At 43.1% G+C, this 23,770-nt stretch overlaps 1 protein-coding gene across 10 annotated transcripts; it reads right to left on the reverse strand.

Moving 5' to 3' along the window:
• Positions 1–1,066: 1,066 nt before the first annotated feature.
• SLC16A9 (solute carrier family 16 member 9) lies at positions 1,067–21,358 on the reverse strand. Of its 10 annotated transcripts, none has more exons than XM_015866242.3 (8): positions 21,250–21,358; positions 14,980–15,039; positions 14,453–14,570; positions 13,550–13,778; positions 5,742–5,885; positions 4,784–4,879; positions 2,267–3,175; positions 1,067–1,968 (listed from the first exon to the last, which is right to left on the reverse strand). In XM_015866242.3, the coding sequence occupies exons 4-8, from the start codon at positions 13,743–13,745 to the stop codon at positions 1,790–1,792; spliced, it is 1,524 nt and encodes a 507-aa protein (XP_015721728.1). In that variant the 5' UTR covers positions 13,746–13,778; positions 14,453–14,570; positions 14,980–15,039; positions 21,250–21,358; the 3' UTR covers positions 1,067–1,789. The 10 variants fall into 10 exon arrangements, with proteins under 10 accessions (XP_015721728.1, XP_015721726.1, XP_085410109.1 ...); XM_015866240.2 differs by lacking the exon at positions 21,250–21,358 and adding an exon at positions 19,136–19,218; XM_085553983.1 differs by lacking the exon at positions 21,250–21,358 and adding an exon at positions 19,066–19,218.
• Positions 21,359–23,770: the final 2,412 nt, after the last annotated feature.

Below are 23,770 nucleotides of genomic sequence, written 5' to 3' on the forward strand. Positions count from 1 at the left end.
AGCCAGATTTCCAAACACATCAAGCTGCCTAATTATAGACACTATTTCCACTGCAGAAGAGTACTACATGTTGCCCAACCATTAACGTTAATTGTAGCTGGCTTTTTCCAAAAATTGATAAACGATAAATGATATGTGACTATGTAATTAGCTCTGAAAAAAACAGTAACTGTTCATAGTACTTCGACAACAAAGGCTGCTCATTACATGCATTTCTTTTTATCTTAAGGATTATTTGTATGCCAGAATCACAGAGCACATCTGAAGAACATAATATGGCAGAGAATTGCATACGCATCTGCAGAGAGCAGAACATAAATCAGGAAAGACTAAAAATATCCAGTCCATTCAAGGCTTCTCAACATGTTCCAATAAACTTCAAACCTACAACAAGAAGCCAAAGCACGCTGGATGTGTCACTGGTGGACAGGAGATTGCTGTGACTATGATGTAAGAACAATGAGACAAGTCTGTAGTGTGGAAGAAGCAACAGAAGCTGCTGCATAAGGCACTGAAAACTGAGCAGGCCCAGCTGAGCCTTCCTGCCTTGCTCAGGAAAAGCCTCCAACTCACACAGCAACCCCCAAGTCACACCAACCTTGGGTTAAGCAAAACGCAACACAGGCAATACAGAGCTGGACTGCAGTGAGTGAGCTTCAGGGCAGAGGTTCCATGAGCTCATTCAGGACCTGCCTGGCATTCCAGTGTTGCAATTCTCACCCCTGTATCTCTTCTATTATCCCTCCCACACATATTTTATTGATTCCTTTTACTTGCTTCTCTCCTTGCCATATCCATTCAGAAAATAACAGCAAAAACGACATTGATACCACATTTTTTCCTTTTCCAGGCCAAATCTGCTTTGTTGGAAGCTCTCTGACTCACCACAGGCTCTCTTCAGCAGACCCAACCAACTAAAGTGCAGTTGTGCAACAAGAGATGCTCCTGGTACCGCCAGACTGCAGTAACTTGCTTAGAAACACTCACCTGCGGGCTTCTATGAACGGATATCCGCCTTCAACCTGAAGACTTTCAACTTGCATAACCAAGTCAGCATTGCTTTACATGGTTTCAAAAATCATCTTTTATTCCTTGGTTTAAAAGATTTTGGTACAACAATATTATAAACAAACTTCACTGAAAGTGCAGTAATTATAAACATAGTCCTCAGTCGCAGTGGTAGTAAGAATCTTTACTTTCATCACAAAGTTCATTAATGCAACAGAAGGATGGTTTTGTTCTTCCTCCTTCATTGGCACTTCATTGTATTTCAATAATCTAAACATGATGTTACAAGCACCTTGTCGTAGCATTATATTCTCATAAGGCAAATTTTTGTTTCATGAAGTCTGATTGTGCAACTCGGAGACCTATAAAAGGTGACAGAAATGCCTGTCTTCTCCCATAAGAAATAGGCCTTCATTTTTGCTTCAATGTCTTCAACCCTCCACACTCTCTATCCCTTAAAAGAAACCAAAACGAACAACAACAACAAAAACAAACAGTACAGCCAATAATACAGCACAATATATCCATTACAGGCTGCAAGGAAGTTACAGTAGACAAAGGCAGAAAACACAGTGCACAGTAGACAAAATAAGACTGGTCTTAAAAAGGGGGGGGGGAAATGGATAAAAAAAGGACAAGGAAAAAAAAAAGCTGAACATAAACCAGCAACAGAATTTTTCTAGTGGATAAGGATTTTTGGACTTCATAAATAAGTGAAAAATTACTAAAATCCTTTGCTACATAATATATAAAAAAAGGCATAGTGTTTTCCAGTCGTCACCTAAGCACTAGATGCAACTTTGTAGGAGTAAGTATTTGGAGGCAGCTTTGAGCTCGGATTGGTACAGGCATTCCAGCAGGGTAACGCTGCCAACAGCAGAAGAAATCCTCCCAGTAAGACACAAAAGCCACTGAAATAGAATGCAGTGTCATACTCCTGCGTCCAGTCATAAAACCAACCTGAGGGTGAAAATAAAAGAGTGTCAGTGAGGAGACAAACAGAACACAGCACAGTAAGTCCAAGGAAAATCACGGGGATAAAACAAAAGGTTAAATCTAATGCACGCTATGGCCAATTAGGCATGAAACGTACTTTTAAGCAAAGCCAAAAACAGAACAAAATCTGGAGAGACGGGCTTTAACTTTTATGATTTTTGTATCATCTTTCTATTGTTTTTAGGATGAAGCAGAACTATCCACATGCAAATGGGGTTTTGATAATCTCATGTTAATCTTAAAATATCTAACTTGATCTTACCTACAATTGGTGGTCCGAGGCTGTTTCCAAGTCCAGCAAAGAACATCAGTATCCCATAAGCATGAGTCAGTTTCTCAATTCCCACAGTCTTTGTTGTTACATATGGAAAAATTGACCAGTTCCCAGTCAGAAAACCCAGAATCCCAGAAAGCACTGCTAATGTAAAGTAACTTCTGGCAAACGGAATCGCAAGCAAGGCTGCTCCCATCATTAGTAAGGTAAGTACGTACAGATATAATGTGTTAACCCACTTAAAATCTGCCAGTATTCCTAAAATAAGTTTGCCAATAGCAGTCATAATGCCTATAATGGAAACAAGGGGCATATGATAGTCCTCTTCACTGATGTTTGCACTTCTTGCTATATCTTCCATGAGGAGAGAAGGGGGAAATCCGCCAATATCGAAGAGCAAGATGGCAAAAAAGAGAGCTGAAAATACTCTGTTCTTAAAAAGAACCACAGTTTCCTCCCAGTAGTTCAAGTAGAGCTGCCATTTTCTTTTGGCTAGTTGCTTGCAGAAGTTTGTCTGTTCCACAACTTTCTTTTTATAAGTGTCTTTCTCATTTACATTCGTTGAGCTTAATACATTCTTATTTAAACTGTGATCTTGTTTGCAGTCAGGCAGATTGTTTGTGCATTTCTCATCAATGTAGCCCTTTTCAAGGATGCTTATATTTTCTTCAACAGTCTTTTCTTTTTCATGGTAAACATAGTATTGATCTGGGACTTTGTCTATATGTGCTTTTTCAGGTGAAGGGCATTCAGATGACTCCAGTGGTCTCATTAGGCTGCCACATGCTAATATATTTAGAGATAGTGCACCAACTATTAGCAGGCAACCATCCAGTCCATACAGCTCAATAAGCTCTCTTTGCAATGCTGCATATACAAAGAGTCCAACGCTTGAGCCTATAAAACAAGAATAACATAGCTAAGAACTTTGTTCACCAATAAAAAACTTAACATTCCGGTGACAGCGTATTTTGTAGCTGTTGAAATGAAAAACTCATTTAAGCTCCTTTACTCTCAATCTAACAAACTGGTGAGTTATCTTCCCTGTTTAACTCAGTTTCTTGATCAAATACGCACAAAATGTTTTTCAGAACACCAGAGAATTTATGATGATTAACACCAGCAGACACTTTTAGAAACAACTTGACTCCACACAGTATCTGATGAAAAACATAATATCCTTCTGCCATGCACACGCATACACATATCCCTTTAGGTACCATGTTCGCTAACACTTGGAATCAGTTCTGTAAGTATTTCACACATGATCATTCTCTCCTTTCTCCTCGCTGCTGCCACCTGCCTCCTCTAAGGCAGGATGAGACCAGCAGTTCACCAAGAGCCTTTCTACAAACACCAAGCAGGCCGTCTGGTGTTTAAACAGAGTAGCCCAGAGTCTACAGGTAAATTTACTCCAAAGGCAATTCTAAGGCCCTGCAGGTCTGAACATGTATGCAGTCCTACCAGAGTGAAGTATACACTCATGGCTAAAGTAAGCATAGATCCATTGTATAATCAATGAATATGTACTCACAAATACAGAGCACTGATTTTTCAAGTCGATTTAAAGACAAACATTAAAATGATTTTCTGAAGAATCACTAAGTTTTATAAAAGAAATCCATATACTCCAGTGCATTAGCTAACCAATATCAATATTCAGTAAGATCAAGTCCCACAGCCAACTGCCTGCAAACCCAATAAAAGCCACTAAATGCAGTAGTGGGTCCCCTTTATTACATTAGTATAAGTCAACTGTATATAACCTGCAATACTAATGGCACTGACCATGCCCCTTTTAACTAACCACTGCTTGAGAAAAAGGATCAAAGGAAAGACAGAATACAACACAGAAAGGCAGGTGTGGAACAGTCCGCTTCTTCAATTATTTCTACTTGGTTCATTAAGTTAATTTCTCTTAGCGCAAAATACAACAACACACAACCTAAAGACTGAGAAGGGCTGCTCAGCAGCCTTCAAAAGGATTTCCCTTTTATTACCAGAGGTTCATTCTTCTCAGATCCCTTTCACATGCATTGATAAAAGTTGGGATGAGCTTTTGGAATCTGTCAGACATTCATCTTCCTTTTATAATGAAAAGCAAAAAAAAAAAACAAAAACCAAAGCCCAAACTTTAACTCTAGTTGTCAGGAAATAGTTGATGTGAGATTATGTTAATCCAGTATTTCTATTATGCATTTCCAGTCTCTTTTACCCGTAACCTTGTGTAAATACAAAGAGAGAGAAGAGAGCTGTGCAGAAAATTTCCCCTGGTATTACTCATGGCACACAGCCCAAGCTACTCATAATCTACTTTTATTTTGGTGCATCTCCTTTTCTCATCTATATAGACAATCTACACCATACAACTGCAGATGTAGTTACTGATGCTTTGACTTCAGGAAGAAACTGAGATAAATATAACACTCTGTTTTTCTACTGCCAGAATAATGTTGGCTGTGTTAGCACCAAAAAGTTAAAGCGAATGACGATTTAATATCATACCTGTTGAAATCAGACCCAGTGCAAGGCCTCTGCGCTTGTCAAAATACTGGCAAGTGATGGTAACTGTTGCAGTATACAAAAGGCCACATCCAAGCCCTGCAAAGAAAGAGTAATAAGGCATACAATGTATTCAGGGAAATGCATACCCCAGACACAGCGATACCTTTAAGCCCGGCTCAGCACCCATCACACTGACAGTGGCATTAGGCTGCCTGCACTGTCATAACCTTTTCTCCCTACAGCAGTTCCCAGTTCCCAAATAGGCATGAAGCTGGCTCAGTTTTTGCAGTTTACCAGCTCACATTTTATGCTATGTGAAAGCAGTTAAATGGCTGGCCTGAGCCAACAGTACAGCTTTGTCTGCATGGCACTGTACCATAGCCACGACACCCTACTGGGTCCAGCTGGCCAGTAAGGCGTCTAGATTCTTGACACAGTTAATTGGCAATTTGATAACCACCCACAGCAGCCCTCCACAGCAAAAAGACAGCACCCCCCTGCCAGGAGAACAGCACTTTCATGCCTTTAGCAGAGCACCTTAGGTTCAATCCAGTTATGTGGAGAATTACACTGCTCCTTAATGATCTCTAATTTAGCAAGTTAGAATGAGTACACGACAAAATTCCTGAAGGGATTTTATTCTTTTAAGATCAGTGCTTCCTGCCCACAGAAGACCCTCTTGAATATACCCCTCCCTCAGGATAAATAAGTCTTTCCATCTCTAGTAACTGTGTTAACAGAGAACAAACTGCTTTTAAATCTTGAAGAACATATGCGTTGCCTTTGTCTTCCACTGCATGGTAAGAGGCTGCCTGGTAGCCCACCCCAAAGTAAGGTAATCCATGATAACTCAAGTCCCACACTACAGCTGCCTCTGTGAATCAGTTACTTCTTTCAGATTACTAAACCAAGACTTAATAAGTGCTAAGTCTCTATATGAAAGAGAGATTTTTCTTACCAACAACAATCCCATATGAAAGATAGAGAAAGTATATGTTAGGCGCAAAACTGCTCATCATGAGGCCACCAGCCACCATAAAGCCACTGAAGATTGCTACTGGCCTTGCTCCAAAGGATGATACGCATATGCTGCACACAGGACCTAGGTGAAAAGCAGGAGAAACAGTCTTGTGAATAGCAGCAACAGTTTTAATAGAAACAAACAACAGTGTTTCAGACAAGAGCATTGGCAGTCATCTTGCCATAAGACAAAAGGTATAAAACTGAAATGGAAAACATCTGATTACAATCACAGAAACAATGTCACCTGGTGCTTAGACAGAGGAAACATCTGCTGATGTAGCAGATAAAGGGCAGTGGTGCTCCTAATGATTTTCAAGGGAATATCTGCCAGTCAGTATTTTAATGAATAACTATTCATTGCCTATCCTGACTATTGTAACTGTGGAAAACAGAAGTCACTTATTGAGAATGTCCAGAGCAATGTTCACGGAGTTTGGAAGAGGTTTCTCTTCCTCTTTGCCCCCCAATATTTCCTGGTTGGTTGGTTTTTCAAAACAAGAAGAAAGTGCAGGCAACAGCCATACTCTGCCTCTACCGAATCAGTTCTTCCCTCACAGAAGTTGTAGAACAAGCACTTAATTTTCTGTTGTGTGGCCTTTTAACATGCAAGCTCGGTGTCCCGCGTAAATAAGTAACCAGCATGGGACTTGGTTCACAAAAAACAAATTTTCTTCTGAAATCCCCCCAGTTCCAAACATTCATAGACATATCTCAGACCCACGATGCTAAATTTGTCAGCCACGAAATTAGAAGTGCGATACACACTTGAATGACACTATTTAAAGAACAAAACAAAACAAACCCCCCTCGCCATCTTTGCATCATGTTCACATTGATACAAAAGCACTCCACCATCAATACAATCTGCGAAAGCAATAATTTCAGAGGCTGCTGTTTTTCAGGGTGGTTCTCTGACTCACACAGAACTACGATTCCCAGCAGATGGCAGCTCAGCCAAGACATGATATAAGGTGAACAACAACACTTGGAGCTGATGACGGTGCTTGCCTAGGTTTATAGACAGGAGCTAGCAGCTGGGAATGCAGACAAGGTGTTTGCGTGGTTACCAGCCATGGGACAAGGAGTTCTGGCAGGCAGGAGCACAGATTCGTTAGCAGGTGAAACAGCCCTCAGATGGAAAAGCAGGTCAGAACTTCTGCCCTGCGTGAGAGCTGTTTGTTTAGGGAACTTAAAGAGAACACAGTTTGAACTGAGGCTTAACTAGGAGATGAATAAGAGTTAAAGAAGAAAGGAGAAAAACTTCTGGGGAAGTTGGGTTTATGTGCATTCTGATAACGATGAAAAATGAAGATATAAGCACTTGCTGCTTCTAAAGAATCAGCACGCTGTGGGAATGAAAGCCAGCCAGAATAGCTTGGGCAGAGCAACTTGCCAAGAAGAAAAGCTCACAGTGCTAGATTGATGCTGATTCCTAGAATTACTTACGAGAACTGGCAAATTAAGATTGGCATGTTTCTTAAAACTGCAAGGGTTATAATAAATAAAGGATTGAATCTGCACCGCATTAAAAAAGAAAAAAAAACTTCCTCACTGACAGAAGGTTAGGCAGTGATAACATAACTCAATTAAGCAGAGGGTTTTGCACACTTTCTATTCTTTATTTCTTACTCACTGCCCTACTGAAACAATCTTTCCCATCCTCTCTATATTGTGACATGTTCTTCTTTCAGAAGCACTCTGCCCAGCCTGCAGCTCTGATATGGATTGCACTTGTTGCTAGCAAAGGATTCAAAGCAAAATGTGACCTTCTGGAGCCCAGCCAGAGGAAAAAGAGGGGTGGGGGGGTAGAGACAGAACTGAGGAACACATCTGCATACTGTGACAAGGGCACTCTTCTCTGGGACATCATCAGAAGCAGCTCTGACAGGGTCCAAGGAGATGTTCTTCCATCTTCTCCCCATGACAAAAAATAATCCCAAAGGAGAATAGAATGTACAAAGAGATCTTTTTGCTCTGACATGGAAAACAACCTGCACAAAACTAAATAACCCGTTCCAGTAAGTTCAGAATTAATATGTCGTCTCACACAGCAAGAGATCTGGCATCTCGGCAATGGCTCTGTTTATAAGAAGGAGCACCAGAATAACTATTAAAACAGTTATAGATCTCCAGGACGAGAAGAAAAACAGATCCATCTTCCCCTCCAAAAAAAGCCTTACTTTCTCACTCCCATTATTATACTGCTGGAAAATAAGTCACAAAAGAAAACAACCCCGAGAGCAGGCGTCTTTGTTTCATTTTCCTGCCTCTCCACAGTTCTTACCTCTGTTTCCCAAAGAACTTGCACTTTTTTCAATAGGCAAAGTACGTTTGGTTATTACCATGGTATTTGCACAGGAGTTTACTGTACACAAACATGTCATTCTCTACAAGTAATTCAAGCACAATAGGTTCAAAGCAGTTAAATCTGGTCAAGCATCCAACTTTCCCAGAGTGGGACTGAGATTTGCTCTGTGAACTCCTGCCCTGTGGATTTCGTTCAAAGTGGATGCTTGTATTCTCAAGAATGTAAGAGTCAATGTGCAATCACACAGCAAACAGCCCTACAAGCAGCATAAATGCGGTTGGACTTGATGATCTTTGAGGTCTTTTCCAACCTGAGTAATTCTATGATTCTAAAGGTTTTTATTTAGTCAAATGTTTTAGAAAGATCCTTCTACTGCTAATACATTTCCCACCACAAAGTGAACAACAGAAAATAGAGTCCCAGTGGCAATCCTCAATAGGAAGCACAGACAGTGTTTTGTAAGCCAGGATTTTCCTCAGTTTGCTAAGCAGCTCCAGGGGTTAGAACTAGTACTGGAATAATATTTGAAGACATGGCTCACAATATACCTCTTTTACAAATAAAACCTCAGAGCTTTCTTTAATTCCAAGGAAAGCCTATCACAAAGAAACCAGCCCACTTTACCAGAATAGCAGCTAACTCTAGGAAGGAAACTGAGTTGCTCTGAAAGGCTTTGAAGGCAGCACTGGGACTGCCACTGCTGTATTGCACGCAGCCTATCAATGATTGGCTGCCTGGTAATTGTTCTATATGCAGGAGAGTGGTCCAGATGCTCCCTAGAAAAAAACTGGAAGTAGTAGCAGAAAAGACAGGTGCTCTCCTGATGGAAAACGATCAAAGGGAGAGAACTCCTGAGAAGAATCAAGCATATATTGATGTTTTCATTAGAATTTTCTAAATAAATAAAAAGATTTTACCCTCAGTGAAACCTGGATATGACAGTGATTCCTTCATGAGATGTGAAAACAAGCCATCTGCTGCTAGCAAGATCTTCACAACTGCTGTGATCTTCCGACCTCTGTAGACACACTCCTTCCAAACAGATGCTTCCGTCTGCAGTTTCACTACAGAGCTGTTTTATGGCATCAAGAGCTAACACTCTCTTCCTCAATGTTCTCACACAGAGATAAAAAATGCTGCAAACAAACATGCTCTTCCTTCACCCTCTCATATCTACGGTCCTCCCTCCCTCACATCACAGCTACTAAACAAATACCGGACAACAGTTCTTTTTATTATCGCCTGCATTAATCTGACCTACCCTACCTGCTGGTATCTGCACTAGCTCGTTGAAAAAAGAAGTAGAAGCAATGCTCATAGACTGTAACTAAAATCCACCTGATGTAACACAAGAATAATTATTGCATATTACAAGCATTGCTAAAACCCAGTGAAAACAAACACAAACATGGGAGCTACCCGTGTGTAAGGTTTTTGTCTGAAAGTCTGTAGATGGTCTTGTACAGAGCTGTACAAATATTGCTTGACAGTACAAAAGCTCACAGTTTTTTTTAGGCATTTAACACTAAATAGCTCAGGCCAGAAGAAACACTCCATTAATTTATCAAGACATGCTTTTCAAGAAAATCTTCCTTTTGTTCTTAATCCATTAATAAAGGGGAGTGGGAATGGGAGACATATTGTTGGCTTAACATAAACAGCTGTGTTGCCAATTACGGGTGCCAAGGTCTTTGTCTGTTTTGCTTTTAACAAGTATAACATGGATCTAATTTAATTTCAGGCTCCAAATGGATGTAAAATTAAGAACACTTGGTGCAAGAGAAACAATCTTCAAGAACATTATACACATCTTCCTCTGGCCTGCTTTACCAAGCAAAACAGAAGTGATTTGAATTTCTTCCTATACAACAACCCCTACATCATCCCTGGAGCCATGATAGCCTACCAGTGTTATGATATCTCATGTTGTCAATGTCTCACCACTGCCCTGAACAATGACACGGATGTCTTTTTTTTTAACGCACACTTTGTTCATTACATGGAAAGGTCACTTCACAGAAAGTTCTAACTTGAGTCACCCCACAAGGAAGCAATCAGTCAGGTCCCTGTCCTACTTTCTGTTCTAGCTGATGAGCTCTTCAGCTCAGGGCTGGATGCTGGCCTTAGCCACACAGCCTGTGCTCCAAGGGGACAGAAACTGAACACCAGGGTACCAGGGAATTTATCTCAATAAACAAGGTGCTGTACTAGGTTTCTATGTCTCGGTCTAAGTTTAGCTCTCACATAAGCAGAGTAAACACTGTAGAAAGGATACCGACAAAGCAAATGTAACAGCACTCACCAGCATCCACTCCTTTAAAAGATGTTCAAAACTACATTTACAGACAGGACAGAAACTTGCCAGCTGTCTTTCACATAAGGGCACACTCCTGTTATCAGTTAAATTACAGTATCAACCTAGACATACCTCCCACTGTCACAGAAGTTAATCAATGTGTTTTTCAGTGCTGTTAATGAGAAAAAATAATAATAAAACAAGAAGCAACAGAAGACTGGTATCAGTGACAAAAAGGAGACTGCATCAAAGCATACAGGCTTAAAAGAAAAAAATAATTACATTGCAGTCTCCAAACACAAACCACACTTACTGTGGACACTTCAAATATACCATTTTTAAAGATAAACTTGCTAATCAGCTTAGAGTTAAAACTAAACAGCCTCTATGATAAGATTACATACTTTCAGGGAGGCAATTAGCTACTGAGAAAAGTTACAAGAGATGGAGAATGCACTAAACAAACACTTTCTGATAATTTAGGAAAAAATCAATTAGTCTGACCATCTTCTACACATAGGCTACATCACACAATGGTCCTGTACATCTGGCCTGTAATACCAGAACCTGCAATGGCAGAATTGATAATGCAGAAACAAGCTCACTTTTTCTATGCTTATGAAAAGGTTCCAATGCTGCCGTGTGTTATACCACTGCTTTTGCACTAAAACCACGTGTTCTTTGCACTAGTGACCAGGTCTTTTCTGCTATGAACAGCGCAGGAAAAACAGTTTCTGTAAGAGACTGAATGTTCCACAAACAAGAATGAAAATGCTCCTTGTACCAATCTAGAAGGCTAATCTACCAAAGCCCTTGGAATTTTAACATGATAAAAGATCAAGACATTACTACACATAAAAAAAGGATTATATAACGGTATATTTTTATGGTCTTTGTGTTGCAATTCCTGCTCTTAAATGAGCTGATCTTTAATCAAAACACATTTAGAGAATTACAGTCTTTAAGGTCACTTTTTACGCAACAGGAAAGCACTCTGGTGAGCTTTACAGTGACTGACACCAATGCATCTTTCTTACACTGCAAGGAAAGAGGAACAGATCTCCCACAGAGAGCAACAGAAGATATGATGGGTGCACAGACTCAAGAGCATCATCCATTTCACTGATTTAGTCCTCGTTAAACCTCCTTCATAAAGCCGTTATTTGTAATAAAGTCCTTTTATCATCAGCACCAGAAGTTACTCCATCAAGACAGAAGATTTCATATAAAAGAACAGTAGGATTTTTCCCCTATTTCCTGCTATGAAAGCCAAATCTACTAGACAACATCATCATTACTGTGTTTATATTAGTCCCACAGAGAAACTTTTAAATATTTGGATTTAAAGGGTATTGGGGGAATTTTCCAGAAGTACAGGAGAATCCCAGCACATCACAGAACTGTAAATTGTCAAAAGCATTCTAGCTTTCAGTAGAGGTTAAGATACTCACAGTGCCCTCCAATAAGTTTAAGTCAAGTAGAGTTACTATTAAGGTCAGATCCCAGCTTGACAAGACAGCAGGATCTTCCATTTAGAGTAGAGCAGGGAACATAACTTTTGTTTTCAGCCAACTCTGATAAATTCAATGCAATTAAAATATTTCTTTGTACTTTTCTTTGAGCTAAAAATTACAAATTACTACTAAGCTTTCAAATCCCAAACTGAAAGAATAAAATCATGCTGACAGGCTGTCAAAATTTCAAGCAATTTAATCATTCCGTATCAAAGCAGTTTATATCAGCACCTTCTTCCTGCACCATTCAGTCGCAGAAGTTTCTATTTGCCTAAAAGCACATTACTGACAACTGATCACAGAGGCAAGGCAGAGGGAACTAAGAAAGCTGGAAATTAGCACGGTGTTGCCATGTGAAGAAAGGGACTGAGGCTCTCATTAGAGGAGTGAGCCAAAGAGTTCTGGTCTCTAGAGGGCTTTTTCCTCCCTCCTCCTCCTCTTGCAATCCCCTTTTGCCTAGTTTTCCTCCAGTAACTATCTTGCTTAGCCTTATTTTCTCTAACTTCATTCTCTCGCTCAAGTTTATTTAGGCTTTAATCCCTTCATAATAAGAGTTAATGCCCTTAAAACAGAAAAATAAAAATCTATACTAGAAGAATAGACTCTATCATACACCCTGAGACTGAATACAGTTGTGTGGTGATCCATCTGCCTTCGCCTATTTCTGTTCTGCCTAGTGATACAAATCTCTAACACAAATGCAGCAACAGTATTCGGCCTTTTAGAGTTGTATAAAGCAGAGGCTTTCATTCAGTTCTGTATCATGATTTGAATGTCAGCCCTCTTTTCAGGAGAGATTTCCTCAGAATCCTGAACTAGATTACAGCCATTAAGTTACTTGAATGCTTTTGCGCATAGCAGTATTTCTGCTGATGGGCCACTCTTGTCCAGATTCAGCAAAAAGGTAACAGCTCCCTTGACAAATCTTTGAAAAGCAGAAGTTAGTGATGTTACCAGTGGAGTACCTATGGTACTAAATACTACTACAGTATTAAAGCAACAACAGCAAAATGGACTTCTGGTGCTTAATTTTCACAAAACCCCTCTGTTCTTCTTCAAGGCAGCATCTTACTAAATAAAAGCTTCCAGTGAAATTACTTAATGCTACTTTTACCCACAACTCTCCAACCTTCAAGAACAGTTTTTTTAACCTCAAACGAAAAGCAAGAGAGCCCAAAATGACTTGACTTGGTGAATTTATTTCTAGAGATGAAAAACAAGTAACCTGTTTATTAACTGACCTTTTTTTCTGAAGCACTTCAGAAATTTCAGACTAGCAGTTTGATTTCAAAGATACTAATGCAAATGTTAGCTCAAGTCCCAGCAACAAAATTACCATTCAGCTTTTCAAGTACATTCTGGTATTTCTTAATTATTCAAATACAGTCATTTTGAATTTTATGTGGTAAATACTTCTTTTGCTATTTTACCACTGTTTTGCTTTATTTCAAGTGGAACTATAAATGCAATGTTCTTACCTATCTTGACCTGAAACAAAAATACACTATCCCTCATGCTCTTTCATCGTTTATAGCTGTGTTTAATATAATTCTAGTAGCACATACAGATGAAAGCATCTGTTAGAAAGGAAATGTTTCCATTTAAGATACTGCAACTTCACTTACTGGCAAGCAATCCGATTCCATTTGCTAGTGATCCAACCCAAGCAGTCTTGCCTTTCCCTTCTCCAAAAGCATCCAGCCATTCTAAATACAGGACTCCCACCGCCAGCGGTGATCCATAACACAAGAACTGAGCAAAGAAGGAAACGATGACAATCACCCAGCCCCAGCCACCATCGGGTGGTTTCTGAAACACCATCTTGTCAGATGAGCATAGATGGACACGTAGACCCTGTGCAAACAAAAAACAAACAAACAAAAAGCAGAGAGACAAAGCAGAGCATTAGAAATTAGGCTTGTTAATATGTTGGCAGTGAGATACTGCCAACCAAACTTCAAGAAATATAATAAAAAGCAGCACACAGGCAATGAAGATGAGTTGCCATTTGGTAGTTCTAACCCTTCATAGTCATTTATTGTTCCTGTGGTACAGTGTGAGTTGTATGTTAGTATGTCACACATCCATCAGCACTGCATTGCAGAAATGGATCACATTTCATTTTCTGAGTGTTACAGAGGCTCTGTGAAGAGCTCAGGCACCAATATACGCACAGTGCAGCAAAAGAAACACTTGGCCACTAGCAGTTATGCCCTTGGTTATCCTAAGCAAGTACACAGGCCCAAAGGAATAGAAAGACTACAAGTATAAAATAACGCCAATAAATAATTTAGGCCTGAAAACAAAAAAATCACAAGCATAAAAGTATTAGTTCAAGGCACTGCAAAACCCACCATCTGTGCATCTCAACCTTAACTAAATAACCATCCTCACCTTCTTAAGACTAGTTTCTGAATGTAGAGACCGGTGCCTCTAACTTGCAGCAAAGGATTTGTAAGTTTCCAGGCTAAATTGCTTTGGAGTTTGTATGACTCCAATGATACGTGAGTTCCATGCATGCAACTAACCTGCCCTCCCTCTCTTTAGGGAGCAATCTGCTGAACTGATGATCACAAAACCCATGTCCTGTTCCTGGCTCTCTCACTAACCAGATGTGTGATTCTCAACCATTTTATTTTCTTTACCCTGTAAGACAGAGACAGATAAGATCTTACGCTGTTTCCTTCAGGGCATTTTCACACCACAGCTTAAGCATTAAGAGTGCTGCAGAAACGGTTCTGCTGTGGGAAATCCCAAGGCAGGGGGGAGAGGGGGGGGAAGGGGGGCAAAAGAACAAAATAAGCAGGTCTTGTTTGCTTGTGAAGAGGTGACTGCGTTATGAAAGTGAGGATCTAAATGAGTAGACAGTAACAGAAGTCCCATTAAAGCTACCCATACTCTTCATGATGGTTTTTAAGGATTCATATGGAAAACTCACAAAAAACAACCTGCAGTATAAAACTGCAAAGAATAAATACTAGAGACACACAAAGAGGTGGTTCTATCTAATTCAAAGACACAACACTTAGATGTTACATTGGGGGTAGATACTTACAGATGACAACACACAAGTCCTTCAGCCCCCTACAAATGTAGCTTCCCGTGGCAACTCTACCTGCAGAAAAACAGCAGCAAAGCAAGTTTTTAGCCCAAGTATCGCTGTAACAGTGGAAACTGTATCTTTACAGAGGAACATCAGAAGAATTCATATTACAGAGTTACCTCAGTGGAGAAATACTGATCCCCCTCCCCCAGTTAATCAACAGCTGACAGCAGCCTTGAGCATCAAGTAACAATAATATGACCTACTAACATAAAATAAGCTTTGACATTCGAGGTCTTTGGGAAAAGATTTGTGGTTTTTAACCACATAACAGTCCTTCATGATATAGCACTTCCAGTTACAATCACCATGAAGTTCTCTTTCAGTTACAAATCTAAATTCCAATTTACTCCTGCAAACATTTGGCAACTGCCCCTTGATCGCATTGGATGCCAGGGCAACAGTTGTCTGAAATCACAAGATACCTTAAGGTCTTGACACACTAAAAAGCTGCTTATAGGTATCCTCCAACAACAATAACCCTTACAGTTACACAACTGAGTATATCCTCTGTCTCCAAACAAAATATTTACACTACATATATAGAGTCATAAGAAGACTGGGTGTATGCACCTCTTCTTGTGCTAAAGAAGACTCAGATTTGCTATTCTTTGATATGATGGGGAGGAAGGAAGGGCAGGTGATGAAATTTTTCACAGCCTTAGGTCTCTGTCTTTTCTAATAGAAAGGTTAAAAGAAATTTGGACCCGCTCCTCATCTGCCTCTAGCCTGCGTGGCTTTATTATCTTTAACAGAGTTCTGCCACGTTAGGGCAGCAAAAGAGCTGACATTTGACATCCCAGAAGCCTCCTGTTTTGCACAGCAGTTTTCTCTCACATCTTTTTAGTTAAAAGACAGATTTTTAGACAGCAAAAGTATCTCTTGTCTAAACACTTCAGGCCATTTACAGTCTGCAACTGTCAAGCACAAAGTGAAAATCACCATCACTTCCCCCACAGAAATCATCCTTGAATCAATGGAAAGGATCTACCAAATCCCACAGATCGTTTTTACCAGCTACCCTGACCTGGCTTTTCTTTCCCTCTTTTGCGGGTCCCTTTAGGGACATTGCTGTGTGCCTATAATCTACAACAAGGCATATTTTCTTGGCATAAAGTTCTCCCATGGTGAGGGTGTTAGATAAGAACCCTGTACAAAGAGCCTGTCTCCTGGAGCTTTCTGCTATGGTATGTGGTTAAAGGTACCCCAGTAAACAAAGTCATAATCATGAATATCAAGGTACCTTTTATTGCTATGTTATTTAATACCTCCCTGCAAATGGAAAGATGGAATACAAAATTATTTAGCTCAGCCCTGCTGAAAAGGCCTTGGGGTACTGAAGGATGGTGAGCTGGTCATGAGCCAGCAAGGTGCCCTTGCAGCCCAGAAAGCCAATCATATCCTGGGCTGCATCCAAAGCAGTGTGGCCAGCAGTGTGAAGGAGGTGACACTGCTCCTCTGCTACATGTTGGTGAGACCTCAGTTAGAGCACTGCATCCAGATGTGGAGTCCTCAGTACAGGAGAGACACAGAGCTGTTGGAACACATCCAGAGGAGGGCCACAAACATGATCCAAGGGATAGAACGCATCCACTACAAGGACAGGCTGAGAGCTGGGGCTGTACAGCCTGGAGAAGACTCTGAGGAGACCTGATAGAGACCTTTCAGTATGTAAAGGGGGACTATAACAAAGTAGGGGGCAGGCTCTTTAGCAGGATTTGTCATGACAGGACAGAGGAAATGGGTTCAAACTAAAAGAGTGGAGACTTAGACTGGAGATAAGGAAGAAGTTTTTTACAATAAGGGTGGTGAGGTGCTAAACAAGTTGCCCAGAGAGGTGGTGGATACCCCATCTCTGGAAACATTCAACCTGAGCAACCTGATCTAGATGTAGATGCCTCTGTTCACCGCAGAGGAGTTGAATTAGATGACCTTTAAAGGTCACTTTCAACTCAAACGATTCTATGATTAAAATTCAGTAGGATGGCCAGGAGCTGACAGTAGGAGTTAAAGTGCTCTTACTCCCAACACTGCCTAGATGGGCATCCAATCTGTGCATCTGCCCGAGAGGGACCCAATGTGCCCCTTGCTGTTTTCTGCCTCTGGGCAGGAGGACACAGACTGTAGTACATCATTAAAAATAAAGCAGCAGATGCTCATAAAGAAGAGAGAGTAATGGACAACAAACACCTGTCAACACCAGAATTTAGGTGGGAACCATTCTGTAAATCTTAATGTTCAGAAGAACCAAGGATGTTGTTTTGGATCACAGGAAACTTAAGTCACTTCAAAAGGACAGAAATGGAGAAATAAAGCAAAAACAGTTAAACAGTAACTGGAAGTGTGGCTAGAAAAAGCTTTTCAATGAGTTGTAATCACAAAGAACAAGAATCGGAGGAAGAGCTTTCTGATAAAGGGCCTTCAACAATAGCAAGAAAAGAAAAATAAACCCTAGAGAACAAACTGAATAACAGTTAAAACACAGGATAATTGCGTCACACTGTAACTGCTTTACGTTGCATAGCTGGCTTCCTCACAACACCAAACTCTTTTTGTAGAGGTGTTAAAATTCAGCTTAAAGATGACAGGTGAGCACCGACATGTAAAAACATGATTTAGGCAGTATGATTCCTATTGAAACTCTGACCCTCGGCACAGAAACTCGTATCAATCCGTGGCAAAGGGAATCTTGAGAAAAAACAGTAGCAAAAGGATTGTTTTCACACTGTTATTTGTACAACTGGAAGCTCGTCAGTCGTGCTGCTTTTCCTGAGCAGAGTGTGGCTGTAAGGAAGGCTGAGGTCAGCAGAACCTGTGTGATTAACAGCTCTTCCAGTCTGGCAACGCACTGGTACAAACGAAGACAGAAGCAGGCAGAATGACAGCATCCCTCATTTGGAAGTGGATTCGATTTCAGGTAGATTTATGAGACTTTTTTTTTCCAGTCACAGATGCTACAGCAAGTACAGGCACAGCATTAAATGCACCAAAAAAGGCCTGTCTGTACTTCGACAATGTCAGACTTTAACTGACGTTTGAGCTGCAGTAGCTCCCCATGCTTTAATACTTGTCTGTAAGTACTTCCACCCTGAATACCTAAGGGTCCCTCTCAGTTCTCAGCATTCAGGTATACATATCTATCATACTCCGCTTTCCCTTTGGCAGCTCACACAGAAGGCTCCTTAACGTAAACATTTCCTTCCATTTCTGCCCGAGCAGGACCACGGGGCTTAAAACAAAACACCGGAACAAAACTTCCTGACAACGTAATAACGTTTTTCCCATTGCGCTCAGTAAGTTCACACAAAGAAGCGTCCATCAGGGCAGCACACGGCCCAGCCAGCTCTGTACAGATCAGTCAGCTCAGCACAACCAGTCCTACCTGTTCTCAGCCCCACCACCCCCAAAGGACACGGACCCTCCCCCCCCAGATGCAGTACAACCAGCTGTCAGAGCAGACGGAGGTAAAGCCAGCGCTGCCGCAAGCCACCAGCCAACCTCACTAGGAAGATGAACACGCCTCGCCGCACGCATCGCTACCTGCGAGGGCTGCCGTGCCGCCCGCTCCCTCGCCAGCCCGCGTCCCTCATCCGCCTCTGCGGGACGGACGCGCTTTTATGGTCCCTGCTCGCCTGGCCCCTTCCCACGCCCCCGGGCCAGCCCGCTCGCCGGGCTAAGGGCCAAGTTACGCGCGGTGCCTTCCGCCTGGGCCCGCACAACGGGAGAGGAGCGACAAGGAGGCATCCTGGGCGCGTTGCTCTCATGAGAGCAGGGAGACGAGCGCACGCCGAGGGCGCCCCGCGACAGGCACCGACAGCCCCGCCCGCCCGGGGGCACCTGCCGCGGACACCGCCGGGTGCACGCAGCGGGGCCGGCGGACACAAGCGAGGGACAGCGCGACCACGGGGCCGAAGAGCCGCGTGGAGCTGAGCGCTGCGGGGAGCCCCGCGCTGCCCCGTCCCAGCGGTGCGCGAAGCCGGACGCCCCACGCGAGGCCCCCACGCCCCCGCCCGGCTCCCCGCCGAGGCCCCGCCTCACCCCGGCCCGGCGGCACCGCCACGCGGGGCTCCCCGGCCCGGCCCAGACCCCGGGCGCCGTTCTCGGTTACCTGCACGGCGGGGGCAGGGGGCAGGAGCCGCCCCCGGGAGCGCCGGGGCAGCCCCGCATCCCCAGCGCGGCGGAGCGGGGCGCGGCCGGTGCCAGCCCGAACCGGTTGTAACTTGGTGGGGGGAGGAGCCGCCGGGGGCCGCCACCGCCTCCTCCCGCGGCCCCGGGACGGACGGGGGGGGGTTTCCCGGCCGCAGGCGCGGCCCCGGCCCCGCGGGCTCCGAGCGACCCCTTGGGGCGAGCCGCCCCGCTTTGCCCCCGCCGCGTTCCGGGCGGCCCCAGCCCCGCCGCCTCCTCCCGCCGGGGAGAGGCGGACCCCGGCCCCGCGGGCGGCGGTCGCGAGCGACAAATCTCGCCGCCTTCCCCATTTTTCCTGACGCGTCTATGGCGAAGCCCCGCAGGCACTACCGCTGCCTCTCTCGCTTTTAACGCCACCGGGCGCACACAGCAGCGTCCCCGCGGCAGAAGGGGATCGCGGCCGTGGCATTGGGTGACCGCAGGCGCAGCCTTGCGGCATCACGGGCGGCCCCGAGCTCCCCCAGTTCGACACGCTGCGGCTTTTCCCCCCCGCTGCAGAAGCTGCCCGACACCGCAGCCTGCGAGTCCCGTGTTATAGATGTGCCGTGCCGCTGCCCGTCCAGGCCGGCTCCGGCGCCCGCATCCGCATCAGCTGCAGCTGGGAATACAAATATTCCCACGGACGATTGGCTGCTGACATTCTGAAGCAATTTAAAACGTTTACAGCCTCTGCAGTAGTGACAGGCATGACGGAACTCCTCTTTGGTATCAGCAGTCCAGCCTGACTCCTCCATGCACTGTTTGTAAAGGTCTGTGAACTTAAACGGGCTTTTAAGATGCTTAAATCTACCGCAGAGTGAGAGAAAATAAGGAAACGCTGGCAGAAGGAGTGACAGATGTATGATATGAAGGCCAGCCTCACTTCTGAGACAGCGCTGTAGTGCAAAAGGCTCTGTGTGCTTCACACCAGAAAGAGCAGCCAAGTGGGCAAACAGGAATAAAACCACAACCCAATAACACAAGAAGAATAGGAACCATCAGAGCTCTAAAATACTAATCATGGAGGAAACCATATGGGGTTTAACCTAAAGAGAAGGCAGAGCAGAACGACACATAACATTCTTCCAGAACATGAAACAACTCACTGCAAAGAAAAAGGAACAAACTATTTTGCTGGCCATAACCAAGAGGTCAGTGGGCCTTGGCTCCATCAGTGCATTTTGCATGACATATTAGGAAAAGTAAGGTTAGTGGCAGAGGTTTCCCTGGGAGAGCGTGGCATTTCACAAACACACACTGGGTTGCCTAAGCGAGAAGTGACTGAAGACAGCTGCCCAGCCAGCACGGTCTCCATTTACTTTAGTCATTCCCTGGGCTCCATGGCAGCTGAAGTGGAAAGGCCACTCGAAATCTTACTGTAGCCACACGAGGAGCAGCTGGAAAATAACAATTCTGAAATGACCATTCAAGTCCTGCTGTTTCCTATACGTAACAGAAGACTAACAACTGTGAGGAAACTCATTTTTTCCATACAAGCGTACAGACGCCCCAGTTCCCATTTCCCATTACAGCACTCGACAGAAGTGTTTTGCTTTTTGATTTCTGCAGAAGCTTAGAAAACAATGTTGCAGGCTAAAATTAAACACAGAACATTTCACTCTACCAAAACTGGTTATAAGCATCAGGAAAAATAAAGGGTGAGGAAGAGTATTTGTGTGTTCTCAAGTAGATCTGCACAGTAGAAGCTAAGTGAGTTGTGGCTTATCTACACAGGAATATTCAATAGAGTTGTGTATCAGTCACTGTTTGGCTTCGTTCTCAAATCAGACATTAATCCCATTTCTTCACATCATAAACCCTTCCTAAATGGCCTTCAAAGGCAAGAAAATTGTAACAGTGCCACATCTTTCATAGTTAATGCTTTTGTCCCATACATCACCAGAATTCTCAATCTCCTATGCCAAAATAGAAAACAAAGGGTAGTACAAATAATGCCTACAGCAGCCCTCCCCAGCCTCTAGGGTTTAGGAATCCAAAGGGCAAAGATACTCGTGAAACATGGCCAGACATGAGACCAACACTTAGTTAAAAAATTACCTTATTTTGGTCTAGCATGATCTCAGGATGTGGAATTCTAGGTCACTTGCAGCTGCTTGGGTGTATAGACAGATGATCTGTTCTGCAGGTGGTGCAGCAATGGCAGCTCCTGAGGGCATAGAGAAGGTTACAATGCATCCATACTCCTTGGAAAGAGTAATTACCAGGTACTGAATGCAGCCTGTGAGCTGAATAACACAAAGGAATTACTTCCTCACTTTAAAGTGGTGGTTTTCTTTGTTGTTGTTTTATTATCAGAAGGTGCATATTCTGCTATAGAGGAAAACCTCAAAACACAGAATTATTCTACATAATACATCTACTGCTATCCTGTAACCTGTGGTCCAGACTGGGAAGCACCCTTTTGTACACTTGCAGTCTTTACAAGATCTGCGTAGAAGAGACTCTGGAACAACAGATTCAAACTAATAAGACCAAAGTTCATCATCTGCTTGGGCGTTTTAACTTACTTGTAGAAAACAAATTAATGATTGAAGGGAGAAAAGGTGAGGAAAGCAATCAGTAGTTTAATCTACGTGGGTGTATTAAACATCTGTGCAGTCACAGAGTCTAAAGGACAGTCGTATGTTATAATATAACCCTTCATGTGAGAGGCAGAAAAAACAAAGCTGTTGGAACACGTTAAGCAGGATTTTTAAACCTTCTTTAAGATTTCAGTGAAAGGGAGCAAGATGGCTTAAAGTGCCAAGAACTCTGATTCGCCCCCAGACGCCCAAAGGGTGCTGCAATAGCCCCTAATGCCATCGGGGCTGTGCTGACAGGGAACTCGGCACACAGTGCAAAGAGCCAGGTCCAGCAGCAGAACCACCTCATCTGCCTGCCTTGCCAACACGCACCGCAATGCACCCACACTTCGGTCTTCTGAAAGGTCCTGTAAGGTGGATCAGCCCTGAAACAGGTGTTCAGACACATCACCAAATATATATATATATATATATATCTTTCAACAAATTATCAATCCACCTTCATAGAAACCAGCATTCACAAGGAAATAAAACATATTTCCCATTTCTAAACATTGCACTTCTTCCTTATCTGTTGTACATACATGAATAGGGCATATGAATAGTTGACTTACCTATAAGAAGGTGGGCTGGCTTACACGGCATCTACTTTTTTGTTTTCCATCACAAATACCAGACCTCATCCACTGCTGAAGGTAAAAATGTGTTATACAGGAAATAAAAGAGAACCAGGTCTTTACTGTTTCTGAAAAGCAGCACTGACTTTACAAAGCAAGTACCAGAACATCCTATCTAGTGCCCTGCTACAAATCCAGGGCTTCAATAATCAGAGCTATGACAGAGGGCACAATGAGGTGACAAAAATGCATTAGAGAAGGTCCTTTAAGAAAACAATGACACCTTTGTTACACAGAACTATCTCCAGCATCTGCCTGTCAAGCACATGACATGGAGAGTGCTGTTACCATCACATTCCTGATGATTTCCCAGTGGGACTCAGTGTACAGTCTGTGTCAATTGATTGCTCTAGAAACACTCAGGTCCTCTCCAGGGGGTAGCTGTTAGTCATTGTTAAGACTATTTAGAATCTTAGAATGGCTTGGGTTGGACCAGACTTTGAAGATCATCCAGTTCCAGACCCATGGGCAGGGTTGCCACCTACCCAGTGAGGCTGCCCAGAGCTCCACCCTGGGCTTGAATGCCTGCAGGGATGGGGCATCCACAGCTTCTCTGGGCAGCCTGTGCCAGTGCCTCAGCACCCTCTGTAAAGAACTTCATCCTAACATCTGTCCCAGGTTTACCCTCTCACAGTTTAAAGGCATTCTTCCTTGTCCTGTCACAATTCAACCACACAAAAAAAATCAGCCCTCCTCCTGTTTATACGCTCCCTTCGAGTATTGGAAGGCCACAGTGAGGTCTCCATGGAGCCTTCTCTTCTCCAAGCTAAACAAGCCCAACTTCCTCAAACTTTATTCCTAAGAGGTGCTTCAGCCCATGCATCTTTGTGGCCCTCCTCTGGACCCACTCCAACAGCTCTACAGCTTTCTTGTGCTGAGGGCCCCAGGCCTAGAAGTAATACTCCAGATGCAGCCTCACGCAGGCAGAGTAGAGGAGGACAATCACCTCCCTTACTCTTCTTGTTAACCCTCTTTTGTTGCAGCCTCTGTCAGAACAGTTCAAGGAGATGACTTCAGCTCCAGATCAGAAATAGTGACCACCTCAGCATACTGCAAAGGAAGTATTTTTGTTAAGGTAGTCATAAGGCATGGCACGAATACTGGAGGTAGCCCCTTAGAAATAGCGTTTGCTTAATTCTTAATGAAAAGTCATCTACTTGCCACTAACACACACAGAGATTTCAAATTACACTGCATTTTAGAGGTCATGCTTACCCTTTGTTGCATAGCACGTTCTAAAGCAAGTCACAATTTATCCCTAAATACCTGTGAAGCGTTCCCAGAGGCCTGTGTATTGTAACTTCCTATCGCCAACATAAACTCAGTGGAAGGATGAACAGGAAAGGAAGATTCCACAAT

Source organism: Coturnix japonica, chromosome 8 (genome assembly GCF_054131305.1).
Source record: "Coturnix japonica strain WE chromosome 8, WE-NBRP24, whole genome shotgun sequence".
Lineage (NCBI taxonomy): Eukaryota > Metazoa > Chordata > Aves > Galliformes > Phasianidae > Coturnix > Coturnix japonica.